Source organism: Musa acuminata, unplaced genomic scaffold (genome assembly GCF_036884655.1).
Source record: "Musa acuminata AAA Group cultivar baxijiao unplaced genomic scaffold, Cavendish_Baxijiao_AAA HiC_scaffold_1077, whole genome shotgun sequence".
Classification (NCBI taxonomy): Eukaryota; Viridiplantae; Streptophyta; class Magnoliopsida; order Zingiberales; family Musaceae; genus Musa; species Musa acuminata.
In genome coordinates this window covers 1835096-1853285 of record NW_027021291.1, presented here as the reverse complement: position 1 = coordinate 1853285, position 18190 = coordinate 1835096, and the positions used below count along the sequence as shown (strand labels likewise).

The following is an 18190-nucleotide window of genomic DNA, read 5'->3' as shown; positions in this document are numbered from 1 at the left end:
TCCTAGAGCGGTGCTTCATCTTGGTGTGACCCAAGAGTGGGTGGATGAAGGTCGATTGCCAAAGGAGCGAACAAAATCGAAGGTGGAAGAGATCCTGCGATGTATTGGCATAGGCCACACATGGAGGGACCACAATTTGAGTTCATCCCACAAGGATCAGAATGCAATGGAGATGTCACCAGGAGGCGACATGGTGCAGCGGATCGTGTGGTGGAACAGTTCGTGGCAATGCGATACACACAATGGGCCCCGTGAGGGACTAGATCATACGGAGGTATGATCGGGAGCTACTGGAAGCTCCACTTCGGTGAACAACACGACGGCAAGAAGGGCTATGGATTCAAGGAGTGAAGGCCATGGTACCGCAGAGGCGGGTCTTCCGTGCGTGCATCGAATTTTGCATCGGATGAAAGCCTTGGTCATCAGCATATGGGGGCTGTGTTCCACCAAGGGAAAAGTTCGAATGCAAGTACCAGTGAGTTCCATGGGAGGGACTTGATCATACAGCGGTATGATCGAAGCAGCTGGAGAGTTGGACTGCTCCAGAGCTCATATTCGCTTACGGGAGCCCGACAAGTCAGAGGACAAGGTCGAGTAAGCGAACGTTGCTACCAAGGAAGCTAAGGAGAACAAAATCGGTGCAAACTCTACAACGTGATGGCAGAGGCCATGCATGGGAGTTGCAGTCTGTCTCTCCATCGACCAGACGGACTGCTTGGAGAACACAGAGGTGTTGAAGCAGGGGGTCGAAAGGGGCGAGGAAGCGACGACGAGTCCAGAGGGACTTAGCTACCCAAAATCAAGCAGCAGGTAGAATGGAGGTGGACTCGGAGGAGTACCACAGAGGCATATCTACTGATTGTGAAGAAAAGGGATGCAGATGCGAGGCGACGGATAGTAGTGCCATGGGCATGGCAGCGCCATGGTACCGCAGAGGCGGGACTTCCATGCAAGTCATTGATCCCTTGCTCTTACGGAGGGAGAGCGCTTGGTCGTGAAAGGGGCCGAGGAGGTGGAGCATGCAGTGGCAATCTCCAAGTATCGAGACAAGGCTGAAGGGCAGAGGCTAAGAAACTTCGTAAGACCGGTGTCAACAAGTTTCTCATCAAGATTGCCGTAAGTGAAGGACTTCGGGTCATGCAAGAGTGCACGACCAAGGAACGAAGCAGGCAGTACGCGGTGCTGTACCTTTGCTACTCAGCGGAGTAGGCGGCAGGGTTGATGGAGAAGACGGTACAATCCCAGAGGCGACCTCATCTATCAGAAAATTACTCCAAGTTGGGGCGAAAACTTCCTGCATTCCAGAAGTTCAATGGCATTGAGAAAGTGAATCACAGTAGCTAACTCAACGCAAGGAGTGCAAACACTTCAAGTGCTTCAGAAGTGTGAGCAAAGAGCAGGCGAAGGCCAGTAACCAGCTCGATGCATGAAGTACAATCTCGAGGAGGCGGGCGAAGTCAAGTAACCTTTGCCTTCTCTACTCTTCAGAGAATGGGCGAAATCGAGTACCCCAGTTCTCTTATCTATCCAGCAGAGGAGCTCTGCACAAGTTCAAAGACCCTTCGAAGGTAACGGAAGATAATAGTTGTCAAATCCTCACCAGCGGTGATTAGTGCTACTGAGAGTATATTGTCCGCTTCATTTCCCAATGAAATGCCAATCGAAAGCGGAAGTGATGCGAACCTACTTGGATGTGACAACTAACTGAAAGAAGAGTCAATGAGCAGATTTTGTGGAGGAAGGACCCAAAACTTCAGAAGTTTGCGAGGCGATGCTCGTTAAAGCTCCAACAAGCATCCATCCAGTTCAAGCAGCATGTGGAATTTTTGAGAAACTGGCGCAGTAAAGATGGTCTTTTCCTTCATCTGACGGATTCGCATAAATCAACAAGGATTAACACAACTCAGCCAACCCCCCAACAGAGTCATAGTCATTGGTGAGTTGTAGCAGCATGGCGGATTAAAGGGTCGACTACTCAAAAACAGCAGCGGAGAGCAGTTGGGAGCCAGGAGGCGCATTGAAGCTAGAGCGGAAGATTGAAGACTCAGCAAAGGCGAAGAGTTGCAGTGTTCACAAAGGCTTCGACGAGGACGTCGAAGGGATAAGTGGGGGAGAATGTCACGGACAAACTTCTAAACAAGATGTTGGATGTAATGCTTATGTGTGTCCGTGTCTTTTGGCATGTTCATGCCTTGTACAGAATGTAAAGGGGCGGCCGAAGGCTTCAAAGTCCCATTTGAGTTAAGTTTGTGGCCTCTTTAGGCTTGTAAATAAAGGTTGTGTCATGTGGACACGCGCGAGAGCTTTTCGGTCTGTAATGGACCATTTTACCCTTTATTGTGCAACTGTTCAGAGCTTGTAAAGTCTGTTTGCTATTTGCATTGTCTATAAAGTGTTTTTCGGAGATGTTTGCTTGTGGATCCCGAGCGAGGCCTTTTCTCTATCCTGTTCTCTCTTTTGTGGGACCTATGGGACCATGGGAGGCTTCGGGGAGGCTGACCTTTGCGGACGGACGCGCAAGGGTGCTGCACGACTTAGGCAAAACCAGCTAAGTCCGTGACAATCTGGTGGCTGAGCTCAGCGTTACGACAAACGAGGCCCCCGACGGTTCGGCCGGCATCCCGCACCCTGTCCATCAGGGCAGTCGCATAATGAAGACCCTGCAGAAGGAGAAAAGTGTCAAGGAAGTCGGCACCAAGCAGCCAAACCCCAAGAGAAAGATATACTTACCCAGACCAGCGATTGAGCAGACTTGTTAAGGAGCGTTTCCGAGGGCAGGGTGTACAAATCCTGAGCCAGGTCGGGATGGAGCGCCCCTCGGAGGAACGCCGCAGAGGGATCCCCTCCGGCCCACACCCTATCCCCCCGGAAAAGACCCTCCCAGCGGGCGACCAGGGGCTCGCGGGGCTCGCGGGGCTCGCCACGCGGGATCTCGCCGACCAGCCGTGCCAGGAACGGCTCCCCATCCCCAGCCGGGAGCCGGCACAAGCCATGCACGGAGACGGGGTGGGGCCCCTTCCCCGCCACGCGCCGATCAGGCCCCACCCCGCCCTGACGGGAGCTCGTTCCCGGCCCTTTCGACGCGCATACCTTCGCCTTCTTTGAAGGGTGCCCGTCCCCGACCTCCAAGGGGGCACCCTCCGTACCGGGTTGCGGTTCGGTCACCAGCGCCGAGGGAGGGGGCGACGATTCGGCTGCCAAAGCCGGCTGTGGAGGTTGTGATTCGGTCGCCGGAGCGGGGGGAGGAGGCCGCAAGGCGGTATCTGGAGTCGGGGAAGGAGGCTGCGACGCCGGATTCTCCAGGAGCGACCAAAGGTTCACCATCTCTACAGGAAATGAATAACATTAGTGTCCGAAACTAGCCACACGAAGACCCGACACAACTGTCACTCACATACCCTAAGGCACCGGGCTAAGGCCCGCCGCGACCAACCACTGCTCGGTCATGGTCCGGATGGCCTGCGACTTAGGGAGAATCTCTCTGAGCCTCTCCCGAGCTTGGCGATCCACTTCGCCCAAACAAGGGGGGGTGTTGTCAATCACCCTCGCAGACCACCGAACCCCGAAGCCCCAGTCCTGTGTACGGCTGACATAAAAAAACCTCCCCTTCCATCCCTTGTTATTGGAAGGGGCACCCCCAACGCGAAATCCAGTCCGAGGCGTTAAGAAGTAACCCCCCGAGCCTTTGCAAAAGCGGTAACAGGAAAGAAAGAGGCTGAGGGTGGGGGTGATATGGGCATAATGGCACTCCCCCAGGAATACCACTAGGTAACGCCAGGAGTTCGGCGTTACCTGAGACGGAGAAACCCGCCAGAAGGACAAACAAGATACAATGAAGGGATGAAGGGGGAAACGCAAACCCGCCTCCAGAGCATCAAGGGACAAAGCGAAACCCTTCGGGATCGGGTCATACGCCCGCTGCCCTGGCTCAGGTACACCGAGGGCGTGATCTCCCGGGATGCAATAGCATTCGCGGAGTCCCTCCAGCAAGGGTCCACTCACAGTTGAGTCAATATCGTGCGGCCACATCAAAGCCTCAAGCGACCGCGCCACCTCCTCGTCAGGGGACTCGTCGAGGGTCGAAGGAGGACCGCCCCTTCCAGCCCCAAGCACGGGAGAAGAAGAGGGAGAGGAAGATGGGGAGGAAAGCGAAGAAGGAGAGGACGGCATCTCGACTGACCTCGAGAAGAAGACAAAAACCGGGAAGAAGCCGGGGAGAAGCTCGGGGACACGATGGCGGGGCTCGAAGGAGGAAGCACGGCAGCAAGGGGGTGGAGGAAAGGACAGGCGCCCAAACGATTAAAGGAGACACCCCCCCAGAGTCAATGCCTCATCGCTTCCCGTGAATGGGCGGCAGCGCACTCGCGCAAAGGCGCGGCCGTTACGTCACATCGAAGAGCGCCCAAAGGCACCCCGAATTAAAGGAATGGCCTGACGTGGCGAACCCGGAGGACGCGGTGCCGCCCAAGGACCTCCTCGACCTCAACGCCCGGAAACGTGCAAAGAAAGTAACCCCCGTCCACGAGGCAACAATCAACACGGCAGCTTTTAAGAGCCGCCACGGCCGCACCTCGGCCCTTCGGCTTTACGCCACCCAAGACATGCTTGGCCGCTCCTCGGCCCTTCGGCTTTACGCCACCCAAGACATGCTCGGCCGCTCATCGGCCCTTCGGCTTTACGCCACCCAAGACATGCTCGGCCGCTCCTCGGCACTTCGGCTTTACGCCACCCAAGACATGCTTGGCCGCCCATCGGCCCTTCGGCTTTACGCCACCCAAGACATGCTCGGCCGCTCATCGGCCCTTCGGCTTTACGCCACCCAAGACATGCTCCGCCGCTCATCGGCCCTTCGGCTTTACGCCACCCAAGACATGCTCGGCCGCTCATCGGCCCTTCGGCTTTACGCCACCCAAGACATGCTCGGCCGCTCATCGGCCCTTCGGCTTTACGCCACCCAAGACATGCTCCGCCGCTCATCGGCCCTTCGGCTTTATGCCACCCAAGACATGCTCGGCCGCTCATCGGCCCTTCGGCTTTACGCCACCCAAGACATGCTCGGCCGCTCCTCGGCACTTCGGCTTTACGCCACCCAAGACATACTCGGCCGCTCCTCGGCCCTTTGGCTTTACGCCACCCAAGACATGCTTGGCCGCTCCTCGGCCCTTCGGCTTTATGCCACCCAAGACATGCTCGGCCGCTCCTCGGCACTTCGGCTTTACGCCACCCAAGACATACTCGGCCGCTCCTTGGCCCTTCGGCTTTACGCCACCCAAGACATGCTCGGCCGCTCCTCGGCCCTTCGGCTTTATGCCACCCAAGACATGCTCGACCGCTCATCGGCCCTTCGGCTTTACGCCACCCAAGACATGCTCGGCCGCTCCTCGGCCCTTCGGCTTTACGCCACCCAAGACATGCTCGGCCGCTCCTCGGCCCTTCGGCTTTACGCCACCCAAGACATGCTCGGCCGCTCCTCGACCCTTCGGCTTTCCGCCTCCCGACACATACTTGGCCCCTTCCCGGTCCCTTGGCCTTGCGCCGCACGGGAGGCCATTCCCCTTCTGCACCCCCAGGGTCTGTGACTCCGCACCCGACCAACTCTAAAAACGAAAGCCATGCCTCGGACTCTCGCTACGACTGCCGACGCATAGCTTCTTTCCGGGGGGGAATATGATGAGGGCAATAATGGCGACATGATGTGAATGACGCCAGCCACCCTGTACCAAGGCCTCACTCCCCGGTCAACGAAACCCTGGGACACCGACCCAGGCGCATTAACGCCCGGACTGGACCCCGTCCGTCACAACAACGCCACCACCCCTCGGCCAACGAGCCCGGCTCTGCGCCTTCTGGGCTCGGTCAAGGGTAAGGAACACGCCAACCGAGACGCGCCATACCCTGCAGCAACCCGGCCTCCCACACAGCCCCAATGGGCGTGTCAGACGCAACGTGAGGTATTTACCCAGGCCCATCTATAAATACTAGGGAGTTCCAGACAAGCGGAGGAGGACACACTCACACACCACACTTGTATGGAGGCATTTCGTCCTCCAAAACCCCCTCCACATCTCCCTCTAACTTGATCGTCGGAGGGGTCGGGCCGAGCTTCCGACCCGACCTGTGTGCAGGAACGAAGACGAGGTGGCCTCTTCCTGGCGCTGCTGCGGAGCTGCCGACCCGATCTACCGCCCCGAACGACCGATCCCGACCGGGAGACCCCGAGGGAGCTGCGCCCGAGATCTCCGACATTCCGAGCCCTAGAACCGAGCCGCGTCGGCCCCGAGGTCACGGCTTAAAAAGTTACTCACCGTAACAGGAAGCGAACGATTTCTCCTGTTACAAGGCAAAGGAGAGGAATGGCAGACGGCTAGCGCCCACAGGTCAGAGGCTAGATGCAGAAATCAAGGTAATGCGTGCTTTGAGATGCACGAAAGCAATTCAATTCGAGTGATATGAACTATAAATATGGTTGGTCATTTGACAGTGATCCTCTCTTTGACCGAATAGATTCCCTGTGCCATCTCAGTAACACTGATCTATTATTTCTCGATTGCGCCAGTTCTATAATGCCTGTCATCATGGAACTGCGTTTCTAGGGATTCACTTGTAAGATATCAAGTAAGATTTAGGTTATTAGCATCCTCCAATTAAGGAACCCATATCCCCGTTGGCCCGACCTCCACTTACACATACAAAACAAGTTAAGGAAATTTGTGGTTTCTGAGTGGATAAGACCAACGCAATGCACTAAAGTGCTCCGGCTGGTGCTATGACAGTAGAAAGCAAGTCTTTGCACGATTTGTTTGGAGAAAAACAAGACAAACGTGACCAGGAAGTATCAGATGATAAGGATCACCAGCTAAAATGTACTTGGCTCACATACATAACCTTCACAAATCTGGATAATATAATGCGCAAGTAAAAGAGCCAGCTGTAGAAGATGCAATTGCCCTAAGCAAAACAAATATCACTGATAACCAATATAAGCAAAAGTGATCAAACCATCTTTGACTATTAAGGACTGAAAATTAATTCCATGTGTTTGAGTTGAAACATCTGTTATTGTGCTAATAAACATAATATGCTTTGTTCTTTTGTTTCATCACGTATGGAAGCTTCTGATTTCTCTCATCCTATGTGAGCTTGCTTTCCTATTTACATGTTTATTCTCTTTTATGCATACTCCTCAAATAATGACATTTACAATAAAATCAAAACACACTCAATTGCATAGAATCTCCAAACGTGATTCCAGAGAAGGCACTAGGTTTACTGGACACCAGATTCCTTAGGAATGATGAGGATTAAATAATCTGATTCAAATAGGTCCAATTCTAACCCTAAATACTATGATTTCCATGTACCTGACAAAATGAAAGCAAATGAGAAACTTAAAAGGCTTCAGAGAAGAAAAGAAAATTGATTACTTTGGTAAATCAATAAAAATCTGCTGCGGGAACGGGTGGAGAAAGTTCGTTAGCATCCATGTGAAATTTATTGCAGATATTGGCGGACAGAAGAACTTCAACTGCTGGTCATATTCCTGCAAATGTTAACAAGGAAGGTGATGGACCATAAATGATCTTTTGGAAGTTCTATTTTATTTAAAACAAGGATGGATGTTGTTAGGGTAAGTAACTTTTTAGCCGTGACTTCGGGGTCGACGCGGCTGGTTCAGGGCTCCAAATGACTCGGATCAGACGTGACTCCCTTTGAAGTCCCGGGGCGGCGGATGCGGGGGATCTCGCTGGGAAACTCCGCCTTGTCGAGCAGGCTTAACAGTGATCGGGTGCCTGCACACAAGTCGGGTCAGTAGCTCGGCCCGACCCCTCCGACGATCAAGTCAGTGGGGAGAAGTATAGTATTGAGAGATCGATCCCCCCCCTTTCGGTTGGGAGTCGGGGGGTATTTATACAGGGGGTTTGATGTTACCTGATGGGCCATCCTGCAGGAGGAGGGTCGTACCTCTGATGGCGTCTGTCGTCGTCGCGGGCGTTGCGTGGAGAGCCGAGCTTCGGCAGGGTGAGGGGAGCGTCGGTCAGCCGAGGGGGTCTGGGTACGGTGGGTGTGGGCGCATGTCGTGTCGTCATTAACGTTCGTTCTGGGGCAGTGTGCCGCACAGGGTGTTCGACGTGGGGGGTGTATTACGTCAAATCCGGGGTGCTATGTCAGGTCAGTTTTTTACCCCTATCATATGCCCCATCCGAAAGGAGCTATGCGTCGGTTTTGCATGTGGGGAGTCCGATGCATGGCTTCCTGCTTCAGGCGTGCTATTCGTGTGGGTCTGAGAGGCGCGTCGTAGACGGATCGATCGCGTTAACGCTTCTTGAGCAGTGCTAGGCCGAGACACGCAACTCTATCGAGAGGCCGAGCAGGGTTGGACTCGGGGCCAATAGAGCCGATGAGGATCGAGAGCCGAGGGCCGAGGAGCACAACGCAGGTGGGGTGACCGCGCAGGTGTGACTCGGGATGTCGTAAAGCCGAGGGCCGAGGAGCACAACGCAGGCGGGGTGACCGCGCAGGTGTGACTCGGGATGGCGTAAAGCCGAGGGCCGAGGGGCCGAGTAACACGACCAAGTGGGCAGGACGCGAGGACGCAGCCTCGGGCACCACACAGCTGAGGAACACGGCAGGCATTTGGGGCCGCGCCGCGGTGAGTCTCGGCAGAGATTTGGCCGAGGCGCTTGGTGCAGGTAGGCTGTAACCGAGGTGATGGCCCCGGGCGTAACACGACCGAGGCGATACTTGGATTTTGATCAGTGTTTGGTCGTTTTGACCGTTGTGCGGGCGCAGGCAGCCGAGTTGCCTTTTGCCTGGGGAAGATCAAAGGGCCACGCCTTTTGGGCGTCGTCGGTTTTCGAGGTTGATATGATTAGGGGCTCCGTACTTCGCACCGCGCTGTGATTAAGAGCCGTGCCAGCCGAAGTTATGGCGATGCAGCTTTTGCGTCTTCGCAGCACATCTCAGGAGGGGAAGGGTCGCCGCTTCGGCGGGAAACATGCTATAAATAGCGCTCCATCGGTCTCTTTCACTTCTTGGTACCTGCATTCGCTTCAACCCCCTCTTTGGGTGACTCAGCCTAGCACTCTTCAGCCGCCCTGCCTTCCCAAAAGCTCGGTAAGGATGGCTTCCCCTCCGTCGTCGTCTCCTTCTTCGCCTCCTCTTTCCGGTGCCGCCGGTGAGGAGGTGGCGTTGGCGAGCCCCCGCTCGTCGTCCGAGGAACGGGCTACCAAAGCCCTTGAATCGCTGATGTGGCCGCACGACCTCGACTCCACCGTGAGCGAGTAGTCGCTGGGCCTCCTTCGGGACCGTTATGGTATCCCGACGGAGTTCACGCTCCTTGCCCCTGAGCCGGGGCAGCGGGCGTATGATCCCATTCCTAGGGGCTTTGCCCTAACCGTAGATGCCTTCGAAGCCGAACTACGCCTACCGTTCCACCCGGTCATAACCTCCTGTGTCGCGTGGTGGCGCATTTCCCCTTCTCAAATGGCGCCGAATTCTTGGCGCTACCTGGTGGCGTTCCTCGGGGAATGCTACTACGCCCGAATCACCCCGAGCCGGTCTCTTTTCCTTTCCTGTTTTCGCTTGTCCAGGGGGTCGGGGGGCTATTACCTGTCCGCCCGACCTGGTTTCCGGGTCAGCGGGGCTCCTTCCAGCAACAAGGGGTGGAAGGAGTGCTTCTTCTACGTCTGCCATCCGAAGAGTTGGAGCTTCGGGCTCCGGTGGGCGGCGCGCGCAGTTGATAACACTGCCCCAACCTTGGATGAGTGGGGGCTCCGAGCCCTTCGAAGATTGAAGGAGATCCTCCCATCTTCCAGAGTCATCCGAAAGATGACCGAGGCGTGGTTGGTCGAGGCGGGCTTGAGCCCGGTACCTCGAGGTATGCCTTGAGAAGGTGGCGGTAGGCCCTCATGTTTTATTTTCCTCTTTCGGGGTGCTCACCGAGGCCGATGTGTTTTCGCAGAGATGGTGAACCTTACTGCAGTGCGCGGAGGACGCGCCCCGTCCGCAGCATCTCCACGGCGTCATGTCGGCCTAGGCGTCGGCACAAGAGAGGCGCCAGTGGAGCTCGAGGATGCCCACCCTCGGAAGAAGGCCAAGGTCGGTGCTTCGAAGAAACTGACTCCCCCGCGGGCTCAGGAGAGCGTGGGGGCGGCGGAGTCGGGCTCGCACGACAGGCGAGGGCGAGGTCGGGGCGAGGCAGGCCTGAGCAACGAGGCGGGGAAGGCGCCGCGGGAGCCCTCGATCCGGGACTTGTGCCGTCTGCCCGCGGGGCCGCCGGACGACTTCTACCAAGCACGCCTGATGGGCGAGCTTTCCGAAGGCCAACCCTTTGAGGCGGTCGCGGCAGCCGAGCAGCGCTCCTCGGAGCTTGAAGCAGAGGTGACGTGTCTCCGGGCTGAGGCAGGGGCGACCGAGGCTGAGGTCCTTCGCCTAAGGTCCAAGGCGAAGGCGGCTGAGGAGGAGAAAGACAACCTCCGAAGGCTCCTGGAGGGGGCGCAGTCCGAGGCTTGCCTGGCCCGAGGCGAGGCGGCCGCCCTTACCCAGCGGCTGGAGGGGGCTTTGGCCGACGCGAAGGGGGCCTCGGAAGCCTTGGCGGCCGAGCGGGAGCGGCAATTGGAGAAGGAGAGGGAAATAATCGAAGCCTACAAGAAATCCCTCGGCTTCCAACTCGGGCTGGTTCGGTCAGGGCAGGTTACCTACGAGTACGGGTACCGGATAGCCCTGGGCCGATTCCGGACGTGCCATCCCAGGTTGGGGGTCGAGGCGGATCCTTTTACCTCGCACCCCGAGGACTTGGACGTAGACATGCCGGAGGAGGTTCCTTTCGACGATAGCGTCGGGGGCCCCGATGGCTTAGGGCAGTCTTGAAGTCGGCTCAGCCGAGCCGTTTTAGCTTCTTGTAACTTTTGTAGTCTTCGGGTCAGGTCGCAGTTGTAATCCCGTGCTTCGTAAAATCTTCTCCCAGTGTGCCTTTTCGCTTCGAGAGTTGTCTTGTATTCTCATGCTTCAGAAATAAAGGTCCTTTCCCCGTATGTTTTTGAGCTTCAGAAATTGCACAGCTTCGACTTGGGAGATGTTAACACGGGTATTGACCTCAGACAAAGAACTTTTTAAGGTTCTGGATGTTCCACGTTCTCGGCAAGGAGGAACCGTCCATCGCTGTGAGCCGATACGTACCCGGTTGGACCACGCCGGTGACCCGATATGGTCCCTCCCACTTGGGGGCCAGCTTCCCCCTCGTTCGGGTCGGGTCGCTGACCTCGGCCCTTCGTAGGACTAGATCGCCTAACTTGATCGGTCGGGGTCGTACCTTTCTGTTGTAGACCCTGGCGACGGCTCTCTGGTGAGAGAGGGCCTTCAGGTGCGCGTCGGTGCGTCGCTCCTCGAGCATGTCGAGGCTGGCGCGAAGTCCCTGGTTCGAGGCTTCCTCGTCGTAGCTCCTCGTTCGAAGCGTGGCAATAGCCATCTCGGGTGGTAGGATGGCCTCGGTTCCGAACGTCAAGCTGTACGGGGATTCTCCGGTCGCAGTCTTGGGAGTGGTGCGCAGCGACCATAACACACTGGGGAGCTCGTCCGTCCAGGTCGATCGGGCCGCAGACACTCTTCTTTTGAGGCCATCTAAGATGGACTTGTTGGTTACCTCGGCCAACCCGTTCGTCTGAGGGTGGGCCACCGAGCTGAACCTTAGTTGAATGCCATGACCGGCGCAGAATTCCCGAAACCATGTGCCTGCGAACTGAGGTCCGTTGTCGGTGATAATGGCCCTGGGCAACCCGAACCGAGTTACCAGGTTCTTCCACACGAATTTCTCCATCTGATGTTCCGTGATCGTCGCCAGTGGCTCGGCCTCGACCCACTTTGTGAAGTAGTCTACTCCTACAATTATGTACTTCCGCTGTCCAGAAGCCGGTGGGAAGGGACCGAGGAGGTCCAGCCCCCACTGGGCAAACGACCATGCGCAGTCGATGGGGCAGAGCGGGACCGAGGGTTGTCGGGGTGCGCGGGCGTGTTGCTAGCACGAACCGCACCGCTGAACGTAGGCTTTCGCATCTCGGCACATGGTTGGCCAGTAGTAGCCTTGGCGGAGTATCTTGTGCGCCAAGGTTCGTCCGCCGATGTGTTCGCCGCAGACCCCCTCGTGAGTTTCGGCCAGGACTGTCCGTGCTTCGTCAGGCTCCAAGCATCGCAGGAGGGGATGGGTGAAGGACCGTTTGTAAAGGCGACCACTCTCCTCGGCGTACCACGCGTGTGTGCGGCGCAGACGCCGAGCTGCGACTTCGTCGAGGGGGAGAGTTCCATCCCGCTTGAAGCGCAGCAACTCTTGCACCCACGTGGTCGGCGCACCGCCTGGGGCCATAGTCGCTACTTCGATGGCACGAGCGGGGAGCTCCTCAATCTCTGGCCACGCTTCGGGGGTTTGTCTTGACGCCAGCTTAGCGAGCGCATCGGCTCGCTCGTTTTCCTCCCTCGGAACATTAGATAATGTAAAGTAAGGGAATCTCGCGGTTAGGTCTCTTACCCGTGCCAGGTATTTGGCCATGGTTGCGTCCCGAGCTTCATATCCACCGCTGAGCTGTTTGGCCACAAGTTGCGAGTCGGTGAGGACATGTATTGCGTCCACCTGCATCTCGAGGGCCAGCCTCAATCCCGCTAGGAGTGCCTCGTATTCCGCCTCGTTATTAGTGGCTTTAAACCTGAAGCGGAGGGAACGCTCGAACGAGCGTCCGTCAGGGGCGAGGAGGACCAGCCCCGCTCCGGCACCACTCGAGTTGGCCGAGCCGTCCACGTGTAGGATCCAAGCCTCGGGGGTTTGCTCGGGATCTCTGTCCATCGGAGCTAACTCCGCGACGAAGTCGGCTACCGCCTGGGCCTTCATGGCGGTCCTGGGTACGTAACTGATATCATGTTCACCGAGCTCCACCGCCCATCGGAGGAGCCGACCTGCAACATCGAATTTTGTTAAGACCTGCCGGAGAGGCTGGTCGGTGATGACTTCCACCGGGTGCGCCTGGAAGTAAGGGCGCAACTTCCGAGCCGAGAGCATCAGGGCGAGTGCGAGTTTTTCTATCGGCGGGTAGCGCTCTTCAGGTCCACTCAGGACGTGGCTGACGTAGTAGATCGGGAGTTGCGGGCCGGAGCTTTCCTTGACAAGGACGGAGCTGACCGCATGCGGGGAGGCTGCTAGGTAGAGTCCCAGCTTCTCGCCGGGGGAGACAGAGGCGAGCCGAGGGAGGCTGGCCAGGTGCTGCTTTATCTGCTTTAAAGCCTCCTCGCATTCCAATGTCCATTGGAAATTCTTCGGGTTTTTGAGCGCCTTGAAGAACGGGAGGCAGCGATCGCCCGATCGGGCGAGGAAGCGGGACAGGGCGACAAGTCTTCCGTTGAATCACTGCAGGTCCTTAACTGTCCGGGGGGACTACATATCGATTATTGCCTGTACCTTCTCCGGGTCGGCGTCGATTCCTCTCTAGTGTACAATGAATCCTAGGAACTTCCCGGAGGTGACGCCGAAAGCGCACTTTGTGGGGTTGAGCCGCATGCCGAACTTGCGCAGTGTGGCGAAGGCCTCGGCCAGGTCGGCAAGGTGCGTTCCGGCCTCTCGGCTTTTCACAATCATGTCGTCCACGTAGACTTCCATGTTTCTGCCGATTTGATGGGCAAACATCTTGTTTACCGTCCTCTGGTATGTGGCCCCGGCATTTTTTAACCCGAACGGCATGACCTTGTAGAAGTATATCCCTTGATCGGTGAGGAAAGCCGTATGTTCTCTATCTTCGAGCGCCATCTTGATCTGGTTGTACCCTGAATAGGCGTCCATGAAAGAGAGGCGTGCATGCCCCGCCGTCGCGTCGACTAGCTGGTCGATCTTCGGGAGGGGATAGCAGTCTTTAGGACACGCACTGTTGAGACTGGTGTAGTCAATGCACATCCTCCAGCTTCCATTGTGTTTTTTCACGAGAACTACATTGGACAACCACTGAGGATACTTGGCTTCTTCTATGAAGCCTGCCGCTAAGAGTCGGTCCACCTCCTCTTGTATGCCGCGTTGTTGGTCAGGGGCGTGGCGCCGGGGCTTTTGCTTCACTGGGCGAGCGTCAGGTGGGATATTGAGATGATGCTCCGCGACCTCTGGGTCGACCCCCCCCATGTCCGATGGGGACCAGGCGAAGATGTCGGCATTTTCCCGCAGAAGACCGACGAGCTGTTCCCGTTCCCGTTCGGGTAGTTCCGATCCGACCCTAACCGTTTGGTTCGGCCGCGCTTCCTGCAAAGGAACGTCAACAGTGGATCCCCTCGGCTCGGGATGAGGAGCCAGTTTCTTCGCTTCCCGTGGATCTTCCAAGGGCGCCTCGGCCCTGGTTCTCTTGCCTAATGAGACGGAGGTAAGGTAGCAGCGCCTGGACTCTCGGGGGCTTCCGGTGACTTCCCCGACCCCCTCGCGAGTCAGGAATTTGACGGTTTGGTAGTAGGTTGAGACGACGGCTCTGACCTTGTTGAGGGTCGGTCGACCTAGTATGGCATTGTAAGCGGTGGGATGGTCGACCACCAGGAAAGTGGTCATTATGGTCTTCGATCTCGGCGGGGTCCCCACAGTCAGAGGCAAGGTAATGGCTCCCAGGGGCGATATTGAATCTCCCATGAACGCAGAGGCAAGGTAAACTGTGTTTTAGAGGTAATGGCTCTTAGTTTACGTCTAAACGCAGTTTTACGTCTAAACGTAGTTTGCGTCTAAACGCAGTTTTATGTCTAAACATAGTTTTGCGTTCAAAAGTAGTTTACGTCTAAAACACAGTTTTATGTCTAAACACAGTTTGCGCAGTTTACGTCTAAACACAGTTTTGCGTCTAAACTCAGTTTACGTCTAAACGCAATTTTACGTCTAAACGCAGTTTGCGTCTAAACGCAGTTTTACGTCTAAACATAGTTTTATGTTTAAAAGTAGTTTACGTCTAAAACACAGTTTTATGTTTAAACACAGTTTGCGCAGTTTACGTTTAAACGCAGTTTTACGTCTAAACGCAGTTTGCGTCTAAACGCAGTTTTACGTTTGAACGCAGTTTTACGTCTAAACGTAGTTTGCGTCTAAAACAGTTTCAAACGGATCTGAACTTAGAAACTAGTTCGTAAAAGCGCAGAAGACAGTTTTGCAGAATCAAAACGCAAACGTAAGCTGCAATGTAAAGATCGTACGAAAAACACCGATTTACATCTGAATGCAGATTTGGAAAGATCAGCACTTAGAAACTTGTTCGTAAAGGCGCAGAGAGCAGTAGCTATGTAGGAGGTTTGCAGTAATGATAAGGTACTCGAAATAAAAGCAAACCAGAGATTTAGAGTGGTTCGGTCAGTCTTGACCTACTCCACTTTTGGCTTCCTCCTCCGACGAGGTCACCGACGTCAACTAGAGGCCTTCCTTCAATAGGCGAAGGCCAACTGCCCTTTTACAGTTTCACTCCTTTTGATGAGCTCAGGAGACAACCCTTACAGAACCTTTCTCTCCTCACTTTACAACTCAAAAGCTTGAAGAACAGAAGGAGGAGACTTAAAGGCTTTACAACAATTTTGAGCTCTTAGAATCACAAAAAGGATCAAGATTTCGATGTAGGTCTGTGTGCTTTCTGTGCTGAATGGGTGGGGTATTTATAGGCCCCAACCCAGTTCAAATTTGGAGCTCAAAACGATCAAATCCTGGAATTTCGGGATCAGGCGGTTGCACCTCCTGACTGGAGCGGTTGCACCGCCTGGCAGAGCTCGAAGACTGAGCTCAAGCGGTTGCACCTCTCTGTCAGGGGCGGTTGCACCGCCTGAGTCTGGCTCGGAGACTGAGCCCCAGGCGGTGCCACCTCTTGACTGAGGCGGTTGCACCTCTCTGCCAGAGCTCGAAGACCGAGCTCAGGCGGTGCCACCTCTCTGTCAGGGAGGTTGCACCGCCCAGTCTAGCTCGAAGACTGAGCTCAAGCGGTGCCACCTCTTGGCTGGGGCGGTTGCACCGCCCAGTCTCACTGGGAGACTTAGCCCAGGCGGTTGCACCTCCTTCACTATTTCAGCTCACTTGGTTTGGCTCCAAACTTGGCCCAAACCAGTCCGAACTTGAGCCTAATTGGCCCCTACTTGGGTTATAGGATTAACACCTAATCCTAACCCTAATTAACATGCTAACTATGATTTTAAAGACATTTTCTAAGCTATTACAAAGTCCGCAAGTCAAGACTTCTTCTGGCGAGCTTCCGGCAAACTTCCGGCGGTCTTCCGATGAACTCTCAGAAACCATTCTGCGGACTCCCGGCAAGCTTCTAGACTTCACGATTTGATCTTAGCGAGTTCCAACGAGCTTCTTCGGCAAGCTCCGATCTTTCTCGGCGAGCTCCGCGAACTTCCAACGAACCTTCCGGCGAGCTTCCGAAAAACCCTTCGGCAAGCTCCCAACTCATTCTCGGCTAGTTCCGGTAGCATTCCCGACGAACCTTCGGACTTCCGTCGAACTCTCGAACTCGCAACAAATCCTTCGCGCTTGACTCCGACACTTTGTTTCGCTTTATGTCTTCATCGTTATCATAGTTAATCCTGCACAATAAAACAAAACTTCGATCGAGACAATTAATCCTAAGCAATTAACCAAGTTGTCCGACATGTCATTGGTCACTCGACGCTTCGTCCGATTCTTCGGCGCATCGTCCTCTCCTGCAGCCTATTGCCCAATCAGCCAGTTGACTCCGCAACTCCGATATCCTTGGCACAATACCCGCTCTTCTTGGCCTGATGCCCGATTCCACGGCCCGAAGCCTTCTGTCGATACGTCGACCGATCCACCGGCCCGACGTCCAATCTTCTGACATGTTCCTTCGGCACAACATGATTTTCCTGCTTTAATTGTCTCATCCTGATCGAAGCATCCTGCGTTACTCAAACCGCAGATTAAATCATAAATATATATCAAGTAGTTTCATCATCAAAATACGAGATTCAACAAAGAAATCGATCAAAAAAAGGCGAGTGAAGTGATACAAAAAGAACTCTGTTCTTTGTTAGTCCTATCCATAAGAGAGGGGAGCATATGAAAAATGTAATCGATTCTTTCGTTTCCTTGGGTCACTGGCCATCTGCCGGGAGTTTCGGGTTTAATACCGATATTTTAGCAACAAATCCAATAAATCTAAGTGTAGTGCTTGGTGTATTGATTTATTTTGGAAAGGGAGTGTGTGCGAGTTGTGTATTTCAAGAATAGGTTGGATCCATCAGGCTGCACTTTATTTATGGTATTTATAGGAGAAATAGGAAAAAGGTGCACGATCTCGATGAATTACTTCTGAATAAATTAAGAAATCATATGTAAGAACCATAGCATTTCGTGACTTATTGGTAAATCCACTTTGATTCTCTATCAACCAATAATGTGAGACCATTAACATGGTTAAAGCTAAATTGTTTAAAGTCTAGGTAAAACATGGTACTCTTTCTACCACTTCTACCACTACGTTAGTAACGAAATGGTTAAAAAAAAATAGTTGGTAATTTATTTGATTTGATATAGAACACTCGTATCGATAAAAGAATTTGAACCATTTACTAGAAAAATGAGCACTTTGCTTTTTTTATCTAATGCCAAAATGACGACCTATGTATAAAAAAAAGGAATTTTTGGACTTGAAGAAACAAATAAAAAAATATAATAATTATTATTTTCATTTTTAAAAAATGAAAAATGAAATAGAATTCTAAAATTGAAAATGATAAATAAAATACAAAACAAATATAAATAAAATACAAATAAAGAAACAACTTTGTTGACAATTCTAGATTTTTGTCTGGTCTAGTCGGAAGAGTCCTCCTGATATTCTGGTCTTGTATCAGTTTTGACATCTTTGAATACAAACAGAAAAGAGAGGGTAGGCTCATTACATTAAAAAAGATATGGGAATACCCACACCATAAATAAAACATTAAAAAAGATATGGGAATACCCACACCATAAATAAAATAAATAATTGAGCGTGAGAGCCAAATGAATCGAAAGATTCATGTTTGGTTTGGGAAGAGATCATGGAAGTTTTGAAATTAATGATAAGATAATCTACTTTCATTAAATGATTTATTAGATAATCGAAAACAGAGGATTTTGAATACTATTCGAAATTCGGAAGAATTACATAAAGGGGCCATTGAGCAGCTCGAAAGAGCCCGGGCTCGC

General features: G+C 53.9%; 1 protein-coding gene across 1 annotated transcript; it reads right to left on the bottom strand.

The window, feature by feature from the left end:
• Positions 1 to 10921: 10921 nt before the first annotated feature.
• On the bottom strand, positions 10922 to 14641 carry LOC135666266 (uncharacterized). The gene is made up of 5 exons (XM_065177832.1): positions 13967 to 14641; positions 13494 to 13867; positions 12030 to 13376; positions 11312 to 11765; positions 10922 to 11005 (listed from the first exon to the last, which is right to left on the bottom strand). Exons 1-5 carry the CDS (start codon positions 14639 to 14641, stop codon positions 10922 to 10924), a joined length of 2934 nt encoding a protein of 977 aa, XP_065033904.1.
• Between the last annotated feature and the right edge of the window lie 3549 nt (positions 14642 to 18190).